At 38.3% G+C, this 24,207-nt stretch overlaps 1 protein-coding gene across 1 annotated transcript; it reads right to left on the bottom strand.

Annotated features, from left to right (window-relative positions):
• Positions 1 to 225: 225 nt before the first annotated feature.
• LOC109414215 (mucin-2-like) lies at positions 226 to 12,571 on the bottom strand. Its single transcript, XM_019688012.3, has 2 exons — positions 12,470 to 12,571; positions 226 to 1,211 (listed from the first exon to the last, which is right to left on the bottom strand). Exons 1-2 carry the CDS (start codon positions 12,470 to 12,472, stop codon positions 360 to 362), a joined length of 855 nt encoding a protein of 284 aa, XP_019543557.2. The 5' UTR covers positions 12,473 to 12,571; the 3' UTR covers positions 226 to 359.
• Between the last annotated feature and the right edge of the window lie 11,636 nt (positions 12,572 to 24,207).

Raw genomic sequence — 24,207 nt, 5'->3', positions numbered from 1 at the left:
CTCCGTACTGCAATCGAAGAAAAACGGTTTTTTGGGCGATTCAGGCAAGGACTTTCCCATCAAGATAGACCGTGAAATTCCTTCTAAACTGCGAACAGCCCTTAATTCAAAAAAAAAAACTTTTTATCTTCAATGATGCATGTCGTACGTAAAACTTGGAGATGTGATACTACGCAAATTAATTGAAACATTATTATACACAACTTTCATTATTTTAGACACTATCACATGTTTTCCAACAACGATTCCACACATTCTCATTTCATCTTTATTCACTCGTGTTTTGTCGAACTCCATATTAACAGTTACCATCTCCCCTTCTGCCCGTGGTGGATCTTCCTCACCCACTTTCATTCACCTCAGTTGAGGCAAGTCCTATTGGCTAGATTGAACCGGCAAAGCAGCCAATTCATGAGGTCAGTCGGTGGACCGGCAGCGACAGTGTCATTACTTTGGTTGGGATTGGTTTCTCCACCATTAAAGTAGATGATATTAATGGCGGGGAGCTGCTGCTGCTGCGTTGGCGGTTCTGCGAAGTTTGCTTGAGATGGCTCTAGGGTTTGCCTCTGACGAGTGTATTCGTCGTCGAATTCCAGTGAACTGCCATCAATGTCGTTGGCCATCCGCTTGATAGGGCCCGCTTGAGCGAAGCCAAAGCTGTGCAGAAAGGTGTTGGGAGTCGTATTTTCCACGTTGAAATATCTTTGGGGTGGATTTGCTGGAAGGTATGTGTTCTGTGGGGGAGGTGGAGGCGGGGGAGGTGTGGTCACTGCTGGGAGATAGGTGTTCTGAGGGGGTGCGGGTGGGAGATAGGTTTTCGGCGCACAATAGGTTGAAGTGATGTATGCGGTGACGGTTGTTGGTTGAATTTGAAACTCTGTTGTCGTTGCTGTTAGATAATTGATGAAGGTGGTGGTGCTGATTCGATGTTGAGTTTCGGTGAAATATTCCGTTAGCCGGGGAAGAGTGACAGTCAGCGGTGGTAGTGTTGTTAGAAGAATACTAGTTTCTGTGACCGGTACAGTGACGTAGCTCGTACTCGGTAGTGTTAAGGGACAGCTTGGTGTAGGATAAGCATAACCAGGGTTGAAGGGAATCGATGGCTTTGGATAATTATATCCATTGAAGCCATTTGTTGGTGTTGCTATTTCGGGGTTTGTGAAGACCACAGGGATCACCAGCACCAGCTGGCTCAAGATAATTGCAACGATCTGTGAATAGAGAAGGTTAGAGTTAGACTAAAATATGTATTATCTACTGTAGCGTACTTCAGATTGTGATTATCTTTTCGTCTGCATAAGGAAGAAAACAATGTTATATAGAATACTTAGACCTATTGTGGAACAAAATGATTTTCGTTTAGATGCGCAGCCAAGTCTTAGTAAAGGTGCTTGAATAAGGTACCGTCAAATGGGGTAACTTGCAGCACTTTTCGACTTTGAAGCAATGTCATTGAAAATCTAAACATTTGAAACATCCTGTAAAGCATCGTGTACGCTAATTACCCCGAGTAGAATACTATGCAGCACTTGATTTACCAAAATACGTTGCCACCTAATCACGAGGTGCGAAATACATGCTTGTTGCAAGTTTCCCCATCTGTGGGGTAACTTGCAACACAGAACATAAAGCTAAGTTAGCTGGCATTATACAGCACTAACATACTAGTGCTTAGTCGTATTGTAAATTTTTGATGTAATGCATGAAAAATGTATTGAAAAGATGTACACTAACCAATTGACACACAGTTTCTCATAAAAGGGTTTATAGCAATTGCAAACGAGAGTATATCGTTTAACAACAGGTCTCACGCACCTAAATATAAAATATATACAGGGGATAGACAAAATGATCGGAATAGGCAAAATTTTCCCTTCTAAAAAATATTCAAATAGCTGTAACTTTTATAAAAGTGCATCAAATATTCTCAAATTTTTACTGTAAGTGGATCAACTAGTTGTGTATCAGTGGACAGAATTTGGAAAAAATCGGGCTATTCTGCACGAAGTTATAAAGATTCTAGAAAAAGGTATATTTATCCGATAGCCATCTTTGAGCTGTTATATCTCCGGGTTCAATGAACCGAATGCAATGAAATTTTGACCATTTATGACTTTTATAATGAGCTTTGAAAAACTTTTGACTTAATTTAAAATTCTTAACACGGAAGAAAATTATAACGATTAGATTATTTTTCTAATAAAACACTAAATTTTCTTAAATTTCAACATCGTTTCAAAATTCAAGATGCTAATTATAATTCATTTATATTCCCTTTAATTGCCTTGAATATAAATATGTTTGAAAGAAAGTAACAACATAGCCGGCATTGCATTGAAAAAATAATGGGATGCATATTAAAAAAATTCCAATTTACTAAAAAATCATGAAATAAATGAAATCGCTATAACTTTTTCTCTTGTTAAAAATTTCAAGTTGAGTCAAACGTTTTTTAGAGCTCGTTATATAAGTCGTAAATGGTCAAAATTTCATTGCATTCGGTTCATTGAATCCGGAGATATAACAGCTCAAAATTGGCTATCAGATAAATATACATTTTCCTAGAATCTTTATAACTTCGTGCAAAATAGCCCGATATTTTCCAGATTTTATCCACTGATATACCACTAGTTGATCCACTTACAGTAAAAAATTGAGAATATTTGATGCACTTTTCGAAAAGTTACAGCTATTTGAATATTTTTTGAGGGGGGAAAATTTTGCCTGTCCCGATCATTTTGTCTATCCCCTGTATGGATCTGGTAGAGTGGTAGAGTGAGCCATCTTTAAGTAGTTTTCAGTTTGAAGTGGTGTTTGGCAATTTCAGCTAAAATAATATGGTTAAAACGGATTTCGTACAAAAGGCTGAAACACAAAAGGCTGAAATAACAAAAGGCTGAATTACAAAAGGCTGAATAACGAAAGGCTGAATAACGAAAGGCTGAAAGTATCAAAAGACTGAAAAAACATAAGGCTGAAATAATAATTCGACTAGTTTTCAAACGACGAGCCCATAAGCAGTCGTGCTGAATATCAGCCCAACACTAACATCACAGACAAACAGACATAACGCTCTTATTATTCCTATCGTTTACTGATATAACGGTCTTTTTGAAAATTTGCTAGTTGGCCGACCAACCAGCCCTGGCACTTGTATTGGTTTGCTTGAGCTTGACATTTGACGCACACTACCGCTCATTGGTTAATGGTTGGCCAAACTAAATCTTTTTTGTCATTAGGCGAACATGCTTCCGTTACTATGTTTTACATCGAGAAGCGTTAGGACTATTTGATCGCGCTAACAATCCCATGCTATGCATTATTGATCGCCTACATAACAATGATAGTATTTCTCCAAAGAATAGCATATGTTTAGAAGAAGGGAAAACAAGGTTGCGACCATTCATTTGCAAAGATTTACATTCATTTGCTTATATCTCAGTTCAGAAGCATGCTATCGAAAAACAATGAATGAATGAATTTAACCTTGTAGTTTTATCTGAAAGTTTGTCGAATAACATTGGGGTCGCACACGCAATGCAAAGTCGTGAGCGAGCTGTGAAGGCAACTTTCCACAGCGTGAATGTAATTTACATTCACCGCGTGGAGAGTTGCCTTCACAGCTCGCTCACGTCTTTGGTATACGTTTGCGACCCCAATGTTATTCGGCAAACTTTCAGATAAAGTTACAAGGTACAATTCATCAATACATTGTTTTTCGATAGCATGCTCCTGAACTGAGATAATAGCAAATGAATGTAAATCTTTGCAAATGAATGGTCGCAACCTTGAGGGAAAATCTCTGATGACATTGTTAGCAGCTGTCATGGAAACCAATCTCAACAGCATGACTCGAAAGAATAGCTCATGTTCAATCTCTGATTGAAATATCATCAGTCATTTTTTATGTTCGTTGGTATGCATCATTAGCCTCTTCACTAAGCACAGCCTATGACTAGGGATCATATATGTAGCCGATGTGGTTAGCGAACGGGTAGTCATGCTGAGCTTCAAAGCGGCATACGATAGTATCGACCGCGCAGAGCTATGGAGAATCATGGCCGAAAACGGCTTTCCTGGGAAGCTGACTAGACTGATTAAAGCAACGATGGACGGTGTGCAAAACTGCGTAAGAGTTTCGGGTGAACTATCCAGTTCATTCGTATCTCGCCGGGGACTGCGACAAGGTGACGGACTCTCATGTCTACTCTTCAACATCGCGCTGGAAGGTGTGATGCGACGAGCCGGGCTCAACAGCCGGGGAACGATTTTCACAAAATCCGGTCAATTTGTGTGCTTTGCGGACGACATGGACATTATCGCTAGAACATTTGGAACGGTGGCAGAACTGTACACCCGCCTGAAACGCGAAGCAGCAAAGGTCGGACTGGTGGTGAATGCCTCAAAAACAAAGTACATGCTGGTAGGCGGAACCGAACACGACCGGATCCGTCTGGGTAGTAATGTTACGATAGACGGGGATACTTTCGATGTGGTGGAGGAATTCGTCTACCTCGGATCCTTACTGACGGCTGACAACAACGTGAGCCGTGAAATTCGGAGGCGCATCATCAGCGGAAGTCGGGCCTATTACGGGCTCCAGAAGAAACTGCGGTCGAAAAAGATTCACCCACGCACCAAATGCACCATGTACAAAACGCTAATAAGACCGGTGATCCTCTACGGGCACGAGACATGGACCATGCTCGAGGAGGACCTACAAGCACTCGGAGTTTTCGAGCGACGCGTGCTAAGAACGATCTTCGGCGGTGTGCAGGAGAACGGTGTGTGGCGGAGAAGGATGAACCACGAGCTCGCTGCACTTTACGGCGAACCCAGCATCCAGAAGGTGGCCAAAGCCGGAAGGATACGTTGGGCAGGGCATGTTGCAAGAATGCCGGACAACAACCCTGCAAAGCTGGTGTTTGCAACGGATCCGGTTGGCACAAGAAGGCGTGGAGCGCAGAGAGCACGATGGGCGGATCAGGTGGAGCGTGACTTGGCGAGCATTGGGCGCGACCGAGGATGGAGAGCGGCAGCCACAAACCGAGTATTGTGGCGTACTATTGTTGATTATGTCTTATCTTATGTCTTATGATGTTGAACAAATAAATGTATGTATGTATGTATGTATGTAGTCATGCTGAGAGTGACAGATTCGATTCTCGCTCGGACCAGGAACTTTTTGTAGTGGAAAATTCCATAACTACCTCGGGCATAAAGTATCTTCTAGCCTGTCAAACGATATACAAATGCAAAGCGGTCATTGGCAGAGAAACTCTCAATTAATAACTGTAGAACTGCGTATAGAAGCTGAGAAACAGGATTTGTCTCAGATGGAACGTTACGCCATAAAAAAGAAGAAGAAGAAGAAGTACTATAACTCCTTTTCTACGTTTTCGCAAATTCAGCCTTTTGAAATTCAGCCTTATGTTACTTTCAGCCTTTTGTGCATTCAGCCTTTTGAAATTCAGCCTTATGTTAGCATCCCGATTGAAACACACCTATTCTTCTTCTTCTTCTCTGTGGCTCTACGTCCCCACTGGGACTTGGCCTGCCTTTCCACTTTGAGCACTTCCACAGTTATTAATGAAGGGTTTCTTTGCCTGCCATTGCATGAATTTGTATATTGTCAGGCAAGTACAATGATACACTATGTCCAGAAAGTCGAGAAAATTTTCCTGACCGGAACGGGAATCGGACCCACCGTCTCCGGTTGGCGATCCATATCCTTTACCACTAGGCTAAAAAATACCCTATTCCATCGCAAGTTGGAATTTTTGCAGGATTTTCCCCAAGAAATGCTATTGGAATGCCTCTATAGATCCTGAGTATCCAGAAATTTCTTTTGGATTTCTGCAATAATTTCATAGAATTACTACATGTATACATCCAAGAATTTATCTAGGCATTCTTTCCAATTTCCTCTTATGATTTTTTCAGAAGTTCCAACTTGGATTCCTTCAGAAATTCTACCGAAGGATCTTCCAGGGTTTTCTTAGAGGATCACACCAGGAATTTCTTTAAAAAAAACATCTGTGGATACCTTCAGTTATTTCTGCAAAAAAATACTCAAACAATTTAACACGGCATTCTCCAAGACATTTTTCCAGATTCTCCTATAAGGCTTATTCTATGGATTTCCTGGGGGTCTCTTTGGGATTCCTCCAGGATTTTCTAGTGGTGTTCCTGCAGGAATACCTCTTTGTTGTTGCTGTTGCTTAAGAAATTCCTTTTGTCATTTCTACCCGAATTTCTGCAGAGATTCTTTCGGATTTTTTTTGCTGAGAATTCTTCTGGAATTCATGTTAGAATGAATTAAATGCTTTGGCTGTTTTCCTACTCTCCGCATTGACCAATGTGGCGCTAGCTTCTATGCGCGAAAAATCGCTAAAAGTAAATCGCAAAAATATTGTATGGCGAATAGCATCTAATGGCGTATTTCTCGAAGTGGAACCCATTATTCGAAAAAATATTTGGTAGCGGTTGTGCACAATGATGACCGGTTTGGTGCCTACCAAATATTTTTTCGGGAAAAGCTTTCCATTTCGAGAAATTCGAGTTTAGATGCTTTTCGCCATACAAAATAAAATGAATTTACTCCTGCTGATCAACTGTGGGCGTACGCCAAGCTGGTAGTCCATTAATCAAGCCATTTCTGCTGGGATTCCTCCGGGAATTACTCCAGAAATTCCCCAGGAACTTTTTAAAGAAATTCTTCCGTGAAGTGCTTCAGAAATTTAATCTTGATTCCTAACAAGGATTCTGAGGTTTCAATAAGAAGTCTTCCAATGATACTTTCAGATTTATGTATTTCCAGACTATTACAGGAATTCCTCTAAGAATGCCCCTAGAGATTCCTCCGGAAATTACTATGGAGGAACTTTCCTAGAGGTTGCTACAGATATTCATATTATCCTCAGGATTACTTCAGAAAATCCTGCAGAGTTTCGTCCTGCAATTCCTCGGGTAAGTTCTCCAGGAATCTTTCCAGCGATTCCTCCAGAAATTTCACCTACAATTTTACTATGGATTTGTCCATTGATTACTCTTGAAATTTTTTTAAAGGTTTCTCTATTTAATCTTCCACAAAGATACCTCCAGGGATTTTTCCAAGAATTCATCCAGGGTTTTCTTTAGGAAATGCGCTTACTTTTGTGACAAGCGTGCTATCCCTCGTTCCTGGCGTAGCCGCTTCCAGTATTAAGTGGGTGTCATGGACACACGGCAGGTGATGTTTTCGGTCAGCCAGCTACGCTAACTGGTTTTGTTTTTGCTCCCGTCTACTGTATTCTGTAGACCACAATTACTGCGAGAAGTCAGTGTTCCAGTAGGATTATCATGACAAGAAGAAGAAATAAAAGATTAAGATTCAAAAAAGAATGTCATTTAATGAGTGTTTTAAATTCAATGTCCCGATTTTGTCAGCCTTAACCCTCTAATACCCAAATTTTTGATTTTGATCTAAATATCATTTTTCGTCATCTAAAGTCGATTTAAACATGTTTTGGAAGATGATTATTTTTAATTCTAGATTTCGTGAATTTCAGTTTTTGATTTTTCTAATTTTTATTTTTGGACATTTCCATACTTTTATATTTTTCCTGGAAGCCTATTTGGGGTACGGATTTTTTGAGATGAAAATATTTTGAGATTTTATGATTATTGTTAAAATATTATTATTTTAAATTTTTTTCATGGAAAATTTTATTTTCCGTGTAATTTTGAGGAAAATAATTTTAGAGTGTATTCGATTCCCTTAAACTATTAAACTAGGATAGAATGATTTGGGAAAAATTTAAAATATGTTAATTGTAGCGATTCAAAGCAAAATAAACAATGACTTCTGAAAGGTGACTAAAACATAAATTTTTCAATGATTTTAAAAAAATGTAAGTATGCTTCAAAATACACCAAAATTTATTTTGAGATATACAAAACAATCCTAAATATTATCCAAAAATATAAAAATTTTGATTTTCCGAGAAACAAAAATTACAAAAATGCTCAAACTATACCCCGTATAAAGGCGGGATTGGGTATTAGAGGGTTAAACGCTACCAGGGGCTTACTAAATCGGGACCTCACTGTATTGAATAGTATTATTTTACAGCTGTATGTTTTTACCAATAGGTGCGTGTTTTCCACGTCATGTTTTTGCCTTACTCGTACTCTAGTGTACTGGAAAAGCTATATGTTCACTCCAGAAATGACTTTTTGATAGGTGACTCGGAGGGTCGAGTCACATATGCCAATCAACTCAGCTTGACGAATTGAGTTGATTTCTGTTTGTGTATGTTTGTAAATGTATGTACAAAAAACTCGCATAACTTTCTTGAACTAAACCGCAAACGATTTTTATGAACGATGATCCATTTGACGTGGAATCTGGTCAAATTGGTTTGTATGAAAATTGTTCGACTCGGTTCAAACGTTTCGAATTTACGACCATTTAGGTGTTCCAGGCCGGTATCTCAGGAAGGGATCAGATATGAACACGCTACAAACCCATGCATGCGACACATCAAACCGCAGCATTTTCAATAACCTGATGAACGGTAAGCGGGAAAATAGTCTCAGACCATATCTGAATCAGTAATGTTCCGGAATAGGTTTAAGGTGTTCCGCTGGAAGTGGCAAAGTGTAAAATTGAACCAAACCCATGCAAAAGGTACATCCAACAGCAGCTTTTTGTAAGCGATTTGTAAGAACATGGTCGCAGACTATATATGTGACAACCGGTTCCGGGTGTCCCACCAACAGCGATTAAATGTGAAAGTTTTTTTAGGTAGCCTGATGCACAGTTTGCAATGTTTCAGTTAATGTTTGGGACAACCAGTAGTGTTCCGGATTCAGTTCCGAGTGTCCCACCGCAAATGGCCAAATACAAAAGTGGACCAAGGCCATGCATTCGACGCATGAAATCGTGGCTTTTTTAATACCTTGAGGAACAGCTAGCGAGAAAATTGGCTCAGACCGCATTAGAGACTACCGGTAGTGATTCAGAACCAGCGTTGAGTGCTTCTTCGGAACTACAAAAAGTGAACAAAATCAATGCAAGCGATAAATATGTTCAAGAGATCGATATCTTGACAAAACTAAAGCCACATACATTTTCAACGGATGATTCAAAGAATTATCAATTCGCAAATTGGCCCTTATGGCGCATGCATCATTTTTGCTCCTGTTTGACGTTTACTGTCTATCGCCATCTAGCCAGCAGATTGCGAAATGCAGCCTGATAAGTATTTAGCGATTATGTTATGCCGATGAATATAATCACAATTTGTTCCAAGGGATATGTCTGTTTGTCTGTGGTAAAACGATCAAATCACATTCAGATTCCTGAGGTGTAAATATACAATTGCTGGGATTAGTCAACGTTGTATGGGAGAATACAAATTTATTCGCAACCCCGGATATTTTCAATCCCATTTTGTATCTAAAATTACTGGGTAAAATTTTGACGCGACCGGTTGCCCCCTCGCGCTCAGTAATGTGGTTGAAATTTGTATGGGATTTGGTATGGGAAATTTCACATGTTTACATTTTTTTGTCATATCTATCGGAATACAAGATTGATACCTACACAGTACGAACAAAATCTGTAAATTTATAACGAACTGAATGTAACAAATTGACATCCATCGTGTTCGATAGAAATTTATGTGTGATCCTAAAATAACACTGCTGATTGCTGAGAGAAAAGTGTTAATTGCACGCTAAGAAAATGTTACTCTAAAATGAGTAAGATTCACACAAAACTGAGCTAAACTGGAACAGCTCAAAAAATGAGTAAATTGCATTTCCAGCGATAGCGCTGGCCCAAGTGCAAAAATGCAACTGGTTTAAGCCGTATAATATTCTCCGCATCATCAAGAATATTATACGGCTTAAACTGATGAAATTTTCGCACTTGGGCCAGCGCTATCGCTGGAAAAAAAATTTACTCAATTTTGAGTTGTCCCACTTTAGCTCGAAAATGAGTGAATTTTCTGACCGTGTGAGCATCGACTAAAAAATCTTTATACGAGAATCGAACTCGGATCTTCCGAGTGGGAGTTCACGCCTAACCCCTCTAGGCTGTCTCACCAAGCTGAAGAGAGAGCAATCAAAGATAAATATATTCCACCATAAAGGAACAAACTGTTGTACCGCTTCGGCCATAGAGAGCGAGAGAGCAGTCTCCGCAGCGAGGCAGACGACTGAGCGTACACGAAAAGATCGATGTACACAGAGCAAGGAGTAACTTTCACGCAGCGATCGAAAAAACAAAAGATTTCATGCAAACTTGTGTGAAATTCACGCAAATTTGTGTAACACCGGATCAGCATATTTTTTGTGCTGATCCAGTCGTACGCAAATATGAGTGAAAAATCCTTTGTCTTTTCGCAAGTTACTCATTCGCTGTGTACTTTCGTGTTAGGGTGTAGCTGTCCTCGTTTACGTTACTGCATGTAAATTTCAAGCGGATAAGTCTCAAAAAATGTAAACAGTACGCATGATTGGCTGATTACTGAGCGGACAGGAGCGGACAGTATCATCTCTCGGTAAATGGCTGTAATTTTGTAGCTTCTGCTATAATTTTCAGTCGATGTTTAACTTACGTGCTGTTTAATTTTCATGATTTCTTTCTGTGTGGTTTTGATAAAATTCTTGTTTTTCGAAATATAGAATTCTTTGGATTCAGGAACAGTTTAACCGTCGACGGAAAGATCGTGAGTACTTATTCAACGAGAAAGGCACTATAACCACTAAGTAAATTAATAGTTTTTTTTTTTTTAATTTAGCTAAACCAGGGGTTCCCAACCTTTTTGAGGTGGCGACCCACTTGAACAGTTTTCAAACTTCTGGGGTCCAAAGATTTTTTTAATAAGAATTAAATAAACAAAACCAAGTTATTTGGGTTCAGTGGAGTAGCCAGAAATTTACTGTGTGAGGGAAGTTCGACGATCAATGATACTTTTTTTTTATTTAACATTCACATTTCGTAAACAATGATTCCGTGATGTACATTCAATTTGAATTGTAGTTCAAAAATCGCGGCGCAGCCGAAAATTTTTGTTTCTGAAAGCGTTTTGTATTGCAATTTTTTTTCCTCAAATTCTGGCTCTTGGGGGTGGCAGTTGGAAGTTTGGAAGTAGTGAGCCATAAAAATATGGAAAGGGGGTTTAACGAATATCTCGCTAAGTTCCTGTATTTTCAAAACCACTCCTCCAAACCATTCGTGATTCTTCTGGAAACTTATTCTGAAATATTAACAAAGACAGTTTCATGAACTACAACAGATTAATGATGTTTTCTTTTTCAGAATGGTGGATTTTATCAGAAACGGAGTATTTAAATCAATACCACATTTGTTGTGAAAAATCCTCCTATGAATATAAAACAACATTTTCTAATCAAGTCAGAAAAAAAAGTTTTATTCTTTTACAATTTTAGTGAAAATGAATCTCAAATATTCACTAAAATATTCTGAAATCAAAACGATTAAAAACTTCTCAATAGATTTTTAGATTTCCGAGTTCCGAAATATTTTTAGTCTCCAGAAACATTTATAAAAATGATTTCTTAAATGTACAAACTATGAAATTCTGTATAATTATGTAGATTTCTGATATGTTTTGGACAAGCATATATTTTAATCCTGAAGAAAAAAAATACTTAGACCAATATTTCTATGTAATGAATGTAATCTTATGAATGAAAATCTTGACATGTTTCTTAAAACTACTGAAAAAATAGTCACTTTTACAGTAAGTTCACCCCCTTTCGACCCAATTTTCGCCCACTCTGGAAATCCATGCGTTACGCGAAACAAAGTTACAAAATTAAAAAAAAAAACAATTTTTATATGGTATAAAATTCTCAAAATAGAATAAAAAATCAACATTGCTGTAACACTGCGGCCCACCTGGATTGGCTTCATGGCTCCCCAGGGAGCCGCGGACTAGATTTTCAACTTTTTTGGTTGAGTCTAGGTACTCATAGGTACTCAAATCATCTCATTTAATGCACTGCATAGGAATCCTGTCTAACCAAATAGGTTCATCATTAAATAGCACAGCCTTAGCTGCAAACGTCTTCTGAGTCCTTGGACTCAGATTTGCAGATCACGATCACCGAATAGCAGTTGTTAATTTGTCCATTGTTCATGTGCGATCACTATCAGAAGTACCCATTAATTAGTGCCTTTCTTCTATAAGAGGAATAGTACTGCAGTGGTCTCGCACGCACTTGGATTTTCGTTCATTTATCTTTGTAGTTTATTATTCTTCGTCTTCATTTTCATTTACTTGGCTATAAACTTAAACTCAGTGACATCACTCCATGAAGGTATATGGTTTTATCGCTTCATAATTATTCTCTATTTTTTGAGAATTAATCAACTGTTTTCTGCGATTTCTCTTATTTTAATTATGCTGACTGCACTTGTATAGTAATAATTCACTTTTCCCTCCTTAATTACCATTGTGGCTTGTTATTCAATTTGCACTTGGATTCTTCGATTCACTAACTCCGATCTTACGGATCGCCGGGAAACCCCCACTTTATATCCGGCCAACTTTTGTCCAACTGCGTGTACAACAAACTTGAAGTTTTTTACTGCCGCAGATACCCGTACTGTTCTGTTCGACCGCTGCCCGGCAACTAATCTGGTCCAATCGGCTGCGGCACGGTTTTAATCGGAGTTTAATTAGATCAAAGCAGCAGATTTGAACCTTTGCTTTTGGGCTCTCTTCTTCATCGCCATTGTAGGTACACATAAACAGAAGAAGAGATCTCAACTCGAAGCCGGAGGTCTCCCAGTCAGAGAGACCAAAAGTGACCGCCGGCTACCAAGTGAAAGGGAAGTTTAGAGTTCTCGAAGCGCGTGACATGGATGGATGCCGCCGCCACCAACTGATGGCAGTCGATCTGACTGCTTTATGGTCCCATTGTTCCGCGGTTCTTTCTCACTGATTTCGGTGGGTCTGCAAACGACCCGCGGCCTGTGGGTGAATAAATTGAACTCTTTATCAGAATTTGCGAACAAATACTGAGGTCAGAGTACATCCGGGAATGTAGCAGGGGATTGAAAGTAAATCTCACGTGGTGAAATTGAAATTCATGTTATCATTTGGCACGGAATACTAATTTAATTTTGATTAATTTGTAAAAAAAGGCCGCAAATATGCTCTTAACCTCTCAAAGCCTCAAGGCTCTAAAACAAACTGATTACCAGGAACTCCAAAATATTAAAAGAAGCGTTTTAAAAGAAAAAAAATAAAGAAGGTTTTATTACAATCGATGGGAAGAGTTGTACTTCCAGTAAGGATATTTGTTAAACCAGGGAAGATCATCTTTAAATGTGTTTTGCCTTTCTCGTACACTAAGTGTACTGGAAAGGCTATATGTTCACTCCAAAAACGACTTTTTTGATAGAAGGCCCGGAGAATCAAGTCACATATACCAATCAACTCAGCTCGACGAATTGAGGTGATGTCTGTGTGTGTGTATGTATGTGTGTGTGTGTGTATGTATGTGTGTGTGTATGTGTGTGTGTACAAAAAAACTCACATCACTTTTTGGCAGTAAACCTCAACCGATTTTAATGACCGATGGTTCATTCGACGCGGAATCTGGTCCCATTGTTTCCTATTGAAAATGGTTCGAATCGGTCCAGCCGTTCCGGAGTTATGGCCATTTAGGTGTTCCGGACCGGTACCCCAGGAAGGGGCCAGATATGAGAATGCTACAAACCCATGCATGCGACACATCAAACCGCGGCTTTTTCGAAAATCTGATCAACGGTAAGCAAGAAAATAGTCTCAGACCATATCTGAACCGGTAGTGTCCCGGAACCGGCTCCGAGTGTTCCGCCGGAAGTGGTCAAATATTAAAATGCTACAAACCCATGCATGCGACATATCAAATAGCGGCTTTTTCATTAACCTGATGAACGGTTAGTAGGAAAATAGTCTCAGACCATATCTGAACCGGTAGTGTTCCGAAACCGGTTCTAGGCATCCCGCTGGAAGTGGCCAAATATACAATTGAACCAAACCCATGCATGAGGCACATCAAACCACGGCATTTTCGATAACCTGATGAGCGGTAAGCAGGAAAATAGTCTCAGACCATATCTGAACCGGTAGTGTTCCGAAACCGGTTCTAGGCATCCCGCTGGAAGTGGCCAAATATACAATTGAACCAAACCCATGCATGCGGCACATCAAACCACGGCATTTTCGATGACCTGATGGATAATGAGCAGGAAAATCATCTCAGACCATATCTGAACCGGTAGTGTTCCGGAACCGGTTCTAGGCGTCCCGCTGGAAGTGGCCAAATATACAATTGAACCAAACCCATACATGCGACACATCAAACCACGGCATTTTCGATGACCTGATGGATAATGAGCAGGAAAACAATCTCAGACCATATCTGAACCAGTAGTGTTCCGGAACCCGTTCCGGGGTTCCCGCCGAAGTGGTTAAATCTGAAAGAGAAACAAACCCGTACATGCGTCACATCAAATAGCGGCTTTTTAGATTACCTAATGAACGGCCAGCAAGTATTTCGGAATCGGTTTTGGGTGGCTGGAAGAGGCCAAATGTAAAAGTAAACCAAATCCAGGCATGTGACACATCAAATCGTGGCTTTTGCGATAACCTGATGAACAGTTATCTAGAAAATAGCCTTACGTCACACTAAAGACAACTGGTAGTGTTCCGGAATTGGTTCCGAGAGTTCCGTCGAAATTGTCAAACCCTGCATGTGACACCTTCAATTTGCAGCGTTTTTGGTTAACCGATGAGCAGTTAACAAGACAATAATGTTAGACCATATTTGGTTCAGCCGGTAGTTACCCGGAATCAGATCCGGGTAGTAAAATGTAAAATTTAACCAAACCCATGGATGCGGTACATCAAATCACGACCAGTCTTGTAAACATTCGACACTTTTTACTACCTTCATTTCGTTGCCGCAGTCGGGTGTCAGTCGGCTTTGTTACATTCGTGCGCTATCGTTACCTCTTACCTACACACAACACGATCAGTAGAACGAAGATCAATAAACATAAGAAAGGGTCAAATCAATGTCATCTGACACGATGACATGTGTCTAATTCTAGCTTTACGCATAGATTTTCAGCCAATTCCGATTATGAATGTTAATATTAGTATATTATTGCATGTTGCATTGAATACGACACACAGATGGGCAACATAGCTCTTATTATGGAACAAGACAGGAATAACAAAAGCCGAACCGTCTCCCGAAGCCGCTATCATGGTGAAGTGCATTCGTTTGATTGATTGATTGATTTGTCTTTATTAGAGAGACTTTCAGCCCTTGGCTGGTTCGTCTCTTGCATTCGTTTGACATTTTTGTTTCGAACAGTAGTTTGATTGCTTGTGTTGCGAATGTCGGAGACAAAGGAGGCCGAATATCGACGAAAAGGTTCAAATGACTGTGATCTCTAACACTACTGATCACGACTTATCGACAACCTGATGGAAAAATAGGGTCAGACCACATTAGATTACCGGTAGTGTTGCGGGTTCAGCTGTGGCTTCGAAAGTGGTTAGAAGTAAAAGAGAAGCAAACCCATTCATGCGATATATCAAATCGCGGTGATTAAGTAAAGGTGAATAAATAGCAATAAAATATTCTCAGACCATAATTGGGACAACCGGTAGTGTCATGGTCCATGACTAATGGAATCAGATCCAGCTATCCCACCGGAAATTACCAAATATAAAAATGAACCAAACCCATACATACGACACATCAGATCGCAGATTCTTTGATAATCTAATGAACGGTTAGCAAGAAAATAGCCATAGATCACATTAGAGACTAGCTGTTGTGTAGCAGAACCAACGTTCATGTAAAAAATTAAATCGTGGCTTTGTTTAATGGCCTGATAAACATTAGGCATGAACAACAGTGACGAATAGGTCTAAGTCCTCATATATGAGAACAAAATATAGACAAAACTAAAGCGATCTTATCAAATCGTACCATTTCAGATTCCTAAGGTGTAAATTTATAGCAGGATGGGTCAACGTTGAATGGAAAAATAAGAATTTGATCGCGTCAACAGAAGATGGTGGCTGTTTTAAGGAATTTTGAGCTCTAAAACTATGTAAAATAAGCAGTGCTGAAAAATTCATTTCGTCATATCTAAATTCAATCACCTACAGCTCATTTTAGAAGCTGAACCTGAGAATATGGTATATGAAAAACTTGTGCGGCTAGACCAGTTCTGCAAGAAAGTCACGGAAAAGCCACTACTTTTCCAATATTTAGGGTGAATGTCACGGACTACCTTCGAAAAATCCCAATGATATTCACGGTGAATATCATTTGGCATTTTTCAAAGGTAGTCCGTGACATTTACATCAAATATTCGAAAAATAGCGGTTTTTCCGTGACTTTCTTGCAGAACTGGTCTAGCCGCACAAGTTTTTCATGTACCATATTTTCATGTTCAGCTTCTGAAATGAGCTGTAGGTGGTTGAATTTAGATATAACGAAATGAATTTTTCAACACTGAAAATAAGTGTATTTGGTATGGGAAATATGTTCAGAGTCCACCAGAGTATCCAAGATAGCGGTCCAGAGTCCAAGATAATGGCCCAGTATTCAAGTTAGTGCCTATTTTATAGGATTTTTAATGTTTGCATTATGGGCATACAGTATCGAACAATAAAAATGCACCAAGACAAATAATCTTATTTCTAAAAATGCTGAAGTCAAATAATGTTGGTCTCTTCAGCTAATCTATTCATCATCATACAAGAAACATATTTGCCGAAGACAACATAATGATATGACGTAACCATTTTTTGTTATTGAACTTCATGTCTTGGTGCATTTTTATTATTATTTTTCTTTATTATCGAGATTTTCAGCCCTCGGCTGGTTCATCTCGTGCATTTTTATTGTCAAAATTCAACCTATCTGTAACTTTTGTATCAATAGATATTACAAAACTTTTTCAAAATATTTTGAAAATTGAAATGCTTTGTAGTTCGTCACAGAAAAAATGAAAACAGTCGCTTGAAAAATAACAGAGATATGGCAAAGTTTGTATGGAAAAACGGCTTTGATGCATTTTTTTTGTCCGATACTGTATTTTGTATGAAAATATGTCCAGAATTCAAAATTTGTAATCAGAAAACCCAAGCTGTGCGCTGTTTCACAAGGTCTGCAATATGACTATAGTTTGAATGGGGAAGAATGCCGGTCTTCGTCAAAAACTGGTAACCAGAAAATCATAAACGACATGCCAAAATTCAATACGGCGACTATTTTATGTAATTTAAGGTGCAGAGTCCAAAAATGAGTACCAGAACATCCAAGATGGTGTCTCAATGTTCAAGATGGCGATTAGTTTAGTTTGAGTAGATATCCGGAGTCATAAAATGATGACCGGAAAATCTAAAATGACGTTTCAAAATTTTGCGGCTTCATGACACTTGTTTGGTTTGAGTTTTGGATCATTGTCTTATATTTTCTGAATATTGGATGTTATGCTAATATAAAATTTATCCATATTGAGTAGATTTAGCAAGCAGTTTTCATTTTGTAATTATGACAATGTCATCAACATGTCGCTCGAGTTTTGTTGAAAGGATATTTTAAAGCACGAGAAAGGCACCATCACCACTAGGTGGATTAATTAGGGGTTTTTTGCATTAGAAATACACACGATTTCCTGTGAAATTTATTGGCGATTCGACTGAGATTTTGAATTTGTATTTATTTGTTTATTTCATCTGACCTTTGTGGTGTTAATGAATAGGATGGGGAAAAGTATAGATAGTAGAGTAAACATAGATCTGCGGACATCGCTGAGTGAACTGTTTCAAGCGTGTGAATAGTATTTTTCAAGAGTGCGACGGTTGAATATGACGTCATGCGCTCCATTGGTGTTGTTGGAATCATGACGTCATGCTCGTTTGGATACAGATTTTGACAGTTTGTTTGGATCAGTGAATCAAAATTCAACCATCGCGCAACAATAATGACAATGTCGCAACCTGTATTTGTTGCGACAAAACAACCCATGCGACATAAGTTTGTCCCAACTTGAAAATAATGGGATTAACATCGTACACCACGAGTTTAGAGATTTTTAAGCCTTGCATTGCGATTTTCGAACGGTAACTTCGAGTCGGTGAACAGTGCAACTCTGGTGAAGCTCTATCATCAAACAGTTACGATTTTGGGTTAGTAATAATTGATTATTCACGAGTTGAAAAGTACGCAACAAATTCAGCTTCCGTTTTGTCTGCAACAAAAAATTTCGAGATCATGTCATTATCTGTCACCAGTAGGGATAAAGACTAATCGTCGCACCTTCTTTGTTGCTTGTTTTGTGCCTCTTTTGTCTGACAATTCTCTTCACTGGTTTGGATACAACGGATTCATCATCACGGATCTATGTTTACTCTACTATCTATAGGGAAAAGCTTCCTTGAGCCAGCCACATTATGCCGAGAACAAGAAAGCGCAAAAACCCCGATATCTTTTCTTATATAACAATATTTTAGTAAATAACATATCCGAACATTTTTTACAACTTAAAACGATAGAACAAAGCAAGAACATAATTCTGATCAGAGTTGCGCATTGTCACTATCGATGGTACGCAAATCGCTGATTTTGATAGGCCGACTACGATCCAAATCAGCGTGCGTTCTGTTCAGTAACCATCGTCATGAAAAGGTTATATAGTCGGGCCAGCTTTGTCTGTATTGATGATTCTGTCTAGTTTGTCCGTTCAATCTGTTTTATCTGCTCTATCTCTAAACTTCTTTCAATTCCTGCTTTGTCTGTCTATCTTTTCTAACTTTTCACTCTGTTCATTTTATTCTGCCTGTTTTGTCTGTTCTATGCGATTAAGTTTCGTTACTGTTTACTTTCCTACCGACAAGCGACCCAGACAACCAGTAATCGTATAAGATGTTGCATAAGATGATAATGTGGAGGCCATATGCGTGCATGCCTCCATTTGCGTGTTTTGATTGTTGTTCCTGTATCCCTGTACTATATGTCTTCTATGTCGATCTGTTATGTATGTTATTTATGTTTGTTTATTAGTCCATTATTTCTAATCTATTAAATCTTTCTGTCTTATCTGCCTGATTGTGTTTTTTATTTGCTTAGTTATGTCTTTCTACTGACTTGATCTGTGTGTTCTTCTCATCTTGTCTGTTTTGTTCGTCCTGACTGCTCTTCTTATTGTGTGGCATATATTACTGCTCACATCTTATAATTTGGTCGACCGAATTTGTAGTGAAACTACTTAAAGTTTTAATTTGTATTTTAGATAATGTTTCCAAGCAACACGCATGTCATATAAGAGTTACGACAGTGCAAGTTTTGGTTGTATAGCAGTTAATTTGACGTTTTTCTGCCATTGTGTAGAAAACGTCAAATTTCCTTCTATACAACCAAAATTTGCCAAACCGCTGATTTGCTCCAGCACGTCACAAATTTGGAATATTTGGTTTTACCAAATGAAATTTAGATAGTTTAAAACAATAACAAATCTGAGCTCGGATTCTGATTCAGTGACCGAAAATCAGTCAGAGACACTAGGTCTCCAGTTAGCCTAGTAGTTAAGGCCATGAATCGCCAATCCGGAGACGGCGGGTTCGATTCCCGTTCCAGTCACGAACTTTTTTCGACACCCTGGGCATAGTGTATCATTGTACTTGCTTCACAATTTACAAGAACATGCAATGGCAGGCAAAGAAAGCCCTTCAATTAATAACTGTGGAAGTGCAAAAAGAACACTAAGTTGAAGTGAGACAGGCCTAGTTCCAATGGGAGCGTTGAGCCACAAATAAGAAGAAGAACACAGAAGAATGCTTTTCAGACAGACCAAAAGTCATTTTTGTTACGCTTTTTGCTATATTTTGAATAAGATCTGGGCTTTAAAAAATATCTCGTTTCTGAAGGGGCGACCCAAGTTCCTTTTTTTGTCGTTCCTTTTCATTTTTACAAACCTTTATGTTATATTCATTTCATTTGTGTTTTTTTTTCATGATTAATCTGCTGTTGGGTTGTCTTCTGTTCATTCTGCTTCATTCAATTATTACTTTTTGTTCTATTTGTTATTGTTGTTTTGTGTGTCTTTTATTTCTGTTTTTTTTCTATCTTTTTTATCTGCACTTTTGGTTTAAGCTGCTCATCGTGCAATGTAACCTTTGAATGTTCTGTTGTGCCATGCGTAGCATGATTGTGTTTCAAAACAGAAACCAAGAAAAGTTAAATTGAGTTTCAACACTGTATCCTTGCTTATGTATAAGTGCTGTAATAGTTATTTATGTAACGAGTTGCAAAAAGTTGATTTTTTCAGCACGAGTCGTACATTTATCCAACGAGGCTTGCCGAGTTGGATAAATACGAAAAGTGCTGAAAAAATCGAGTTTTGCAACGAGTAACATACAAAATTTAATGCAATGCTTTTTTCATTATACAACCCATTTGGGTTGCATAATATTCATAATGCAACTCAAATGAGTTGCATTATGAACATTATGCAACTATTTTTCATTATACAACTCATTTCAGTTGCGTAATGAACCAGTGCGGAAAAGTTGAACATTATGATACCAAAATGAGTTATATAAAATTGAAATTATGATACTGAATTGCATAAAAATTTAAATGAATTCATCAGTATAGCGTAAGAATTAACATTTATCAGTAAAGTTTGAAAAATACATCTTACAAACATAAAAATTACTTGATTTTTTTTAAACCCTAATGGACTATAATGCCGATAAATATCTGGATATTCGAGATTTTCATGGAATAAGCTGTCTCATGTTGAATTTCATGGACGATTCCCGGAGAATGTTCAGACTTCACACAAAGATACTCGGTATTCCCGGAGAATTTTCGGGATTTTTTAAATGTTTTAAGGACCGTAAACTGGGGTGTGGTTGATCAGTGGGTGAACCTGATCACTTAATTACCCAAGGATATCGACTTTTAAGGAAGTTTCCATCCCATTTTAATGTTACGTCATTGGATTACGAGTGATTAAATTAGAATTGTTGCTTCCTTGAAAGTCGATATCCGTGGGTAATTGAGTGATCAGGTTGACTCTACTGACCAACTAAACCCCAGTTTACGGGACTTTTGGATTTTTTGTTTTTTTATTAGTTTTTATTAATATGTATTTTAACTTAAATGCTAATTCTACACTGGGACTTGAGGAGAATATTTCGGATAGAAGCGAATATAAGTGATAGAAAAGTGAAACGTAGCGTCACTGTAGAATATGTCTGTTGTTTATGTACTCGTATACGTACACTGAGGATACTGCAACTCCGAAAATCATACGAATCAACTATGATTTTTTGCCACAAGAATTTCATGCGAAAATGATAGTTACAAACTATGATTTTGGATTCAAAGCACCAACTATTATTGTCATACAGTTACTGTATAAATTTCATAACACTCACGTATGAAAACCATACCGATAACGTATAAAATCTGAAATTATGTCGTATGACTATCATACATACTTTTATGAAATATTTTGCACAAATTAAAAAAATCGCAACCTGGAATCGAACCAGGAACGTCAAGGTTGGCGAGTGCGTGCTTTACTCATACGCCCATCGACGCTTCGGAAGTTGAAGTGGTTAGAAGCCAATAAAAGGTTTTGTTGTTATTTAGCAATGGTGTTTCATAACACATCTTATGATTTTCATACGATGCTTTTTATGAGATTTTTCATACGACAAGTCTTATGGATTTCGCTTTTCAATGTATGAAAAGCATACGAGAACTATGAAATGATGAAAAAAATTAAAATTACTTATTCATAAGATGAAAACTATGAAAAGCATACGAACTGTATCCTCAGTGTACGCATCGCAACTCGCGAACATCATCCAAGTTACTGTTACTCACTCGTGACTCACTTCTTTCTGACTGTTCATTCCTCACTTCATCATACTGCTTATGCTTCATTTTCAATGCTTATTCCTCAAAGTTCACTTTTTTTTTTCACTCCATATTTTTTCCTCTCATTCAGCGCTTCCTACTTTTCACTGCTCACTTCTCACCACTTATTTCGCACTAATCTACACCCCTCACTGTTCATTCCTCACTGCTTATTTCTCACTGCCCACTCCTCAGTACTCAATCCTTACTGCTCTCTTCTCATTTCAAACTTTTAAAAGCTAATTCCTAACTACTAGCTTCCATCTTTTTACTGATTAATCCTCACTGGTAAGTCCTAACTCCACACTGCGCTCTTCTCGATGCTTCACTCTTCACTGCTTCACGTGTTCTTCATTTTTCATTCATCATTCCTCATAGCTGACTTCTCAGTTCTGACTCTTCGTTGCTCTCTTCTCACCCATTTCTCACCAATGATTCACATTCCTCAATAAAATTCGACATGTTTTATGATTCTATATAAGGTACACCGGGGCAAGTTGAAACGGGTGGGGCAAGATGAAACAGCGGGTTAACATGATGCTTTTAAATAATGACAATCAATTGGATTGCCATAAAACATACTTTTTGATTCAAACAATCTTTAAGCGAAGGATAAATTTCCAAATTGTATTGAAATCTATTTCAAAACTTCGCGTTTCATCTTGCCCCGGTGTACCTTATTTTGTGTTTCTTGTCCGTTCTTCCAGTTGATCCTGTTCTGTTAATTTGGCTTGTATAGTAGGGTATGAGTGCCATAAGTAATCTCCGCTCCCACGCTCGAAAACGGCACTGATTGATTCCGTTCATTTTGTGTTTATGTATGCTCATTTCCATCAAAAAATACAAAAAAAAAGAAACAAAACAAACAGCGTGTAACCCTTTGAAGCCTGAGTTTTCCCAAGCGTTATTATGGAACTTTTTCTACGGTTTTCTGTTGTTTTGGTGTTCTATGGCATAAAAAAGGGTAGAATATCATGCAGAATATTTTTTCTGGATATCCTAGGTCATCCAAACTATTCTTGAGTTTAGATCCTAAAGTCTACGGGTGTAACGGTAACTTCTCCAGTAAGAATAGTAGTTAAGGCTTTGGATCGCCAATCCAGAGACGACGGGTTCGATTCCCGTTCTGGTCGGGGAAATTTTCTCGACTCCCTGGGCATAGAGTATCATTATACTTGCCTCACAATATACAAATTCATGCAAATGGCAGCAAAGAAAGCCCTTCAATTAATAACTGTGAAAGTGCTCAAAGAACACTAAGTTGAAGCGAGGCAGGCCTAGTCCCAGTGGGGATCATAAAGAAGAAGAAGAATAAGAAGAAGAAGAAGCAGGTAACTTATCTCAGTATACAAAGCTACGATTTGTAATCTATCACGCCCAATAAGTCTTCCGAAAGTTCAATAGACAGTATCAGAACAGTTGGGATATATTATATCATCCAAACTGTTCTTGAGTAAAAAAAAAATACACGGACACGTCCAATGCTTCCAGTGAGCTTTTCGCTTTTTGATGGAAGCACGACACTAAACAACGGACTAGCATGCAACGCCCAGTGGCACAGCCGAAAACATTTCCTGACAGCTGCGGCGGGAATCGAACCCACCCAACTCCTCAGCACAATGCGACTAAGAGCTTGGTGACCCTAGCCGCACGACCACGGAACCGCACAAAAGTATAGATCCCAAAGTCTACGGATGAAACGGTAACTTCTTTCATTATACAAAGCTACTATTTGTAATCTATCATATCCATAGAAAAATGCAAATGCTCCAAAAAAAAAAAATAAAATTGTACCCATAGAAAATTGTATATTGCTCCATAGGAAAAATTAAATTGCACCATAAAAATAGATGAATTCTCCATAAGTATTATCAAACTGCACCATAGAAAACACGAATTGCTCCATGAAAAATTGAAAATCGTCCATAGATAGCATATTCTCATAATTTAATTCGACAGGGCTGAATTGCTTTACATTGCACTGCTTTAGTGGTGCAAATGTTTAAAGTTATGGAAAATTTTCAATTTTTTATGGAGCAAATTGTATTTTATGTGGTGCAGTTTGATAATACTTATGGAGCATTCGTCTATTTTCTATGGTGCAATTTCAATTTTTTATGTTGCAATTTAATTTTTCTATGGAGCAATATTCAATTTTCTATGGGTACAATTTTATTTTTTTATGGAGCATTTGTATTTTAATATGGAGCATTTCAGTATTATTTATTGTACAAAATT

This window comes from Aedes albopictus, chromosome 2, assembly GCF_035046485.1.
Source record: "Aedes albopictus strain Foshan chromosome 2, AalbF5, whole genome shotgun sequence".
NCBI lineage: Eukaryota > Metazoa > Arthropoda > Insecta > Diptera > Culicidae > Aedes > Aedes albopictus.
This window is presented reverse-complemented; position numbering and strand designations above follow the sequence as displayed.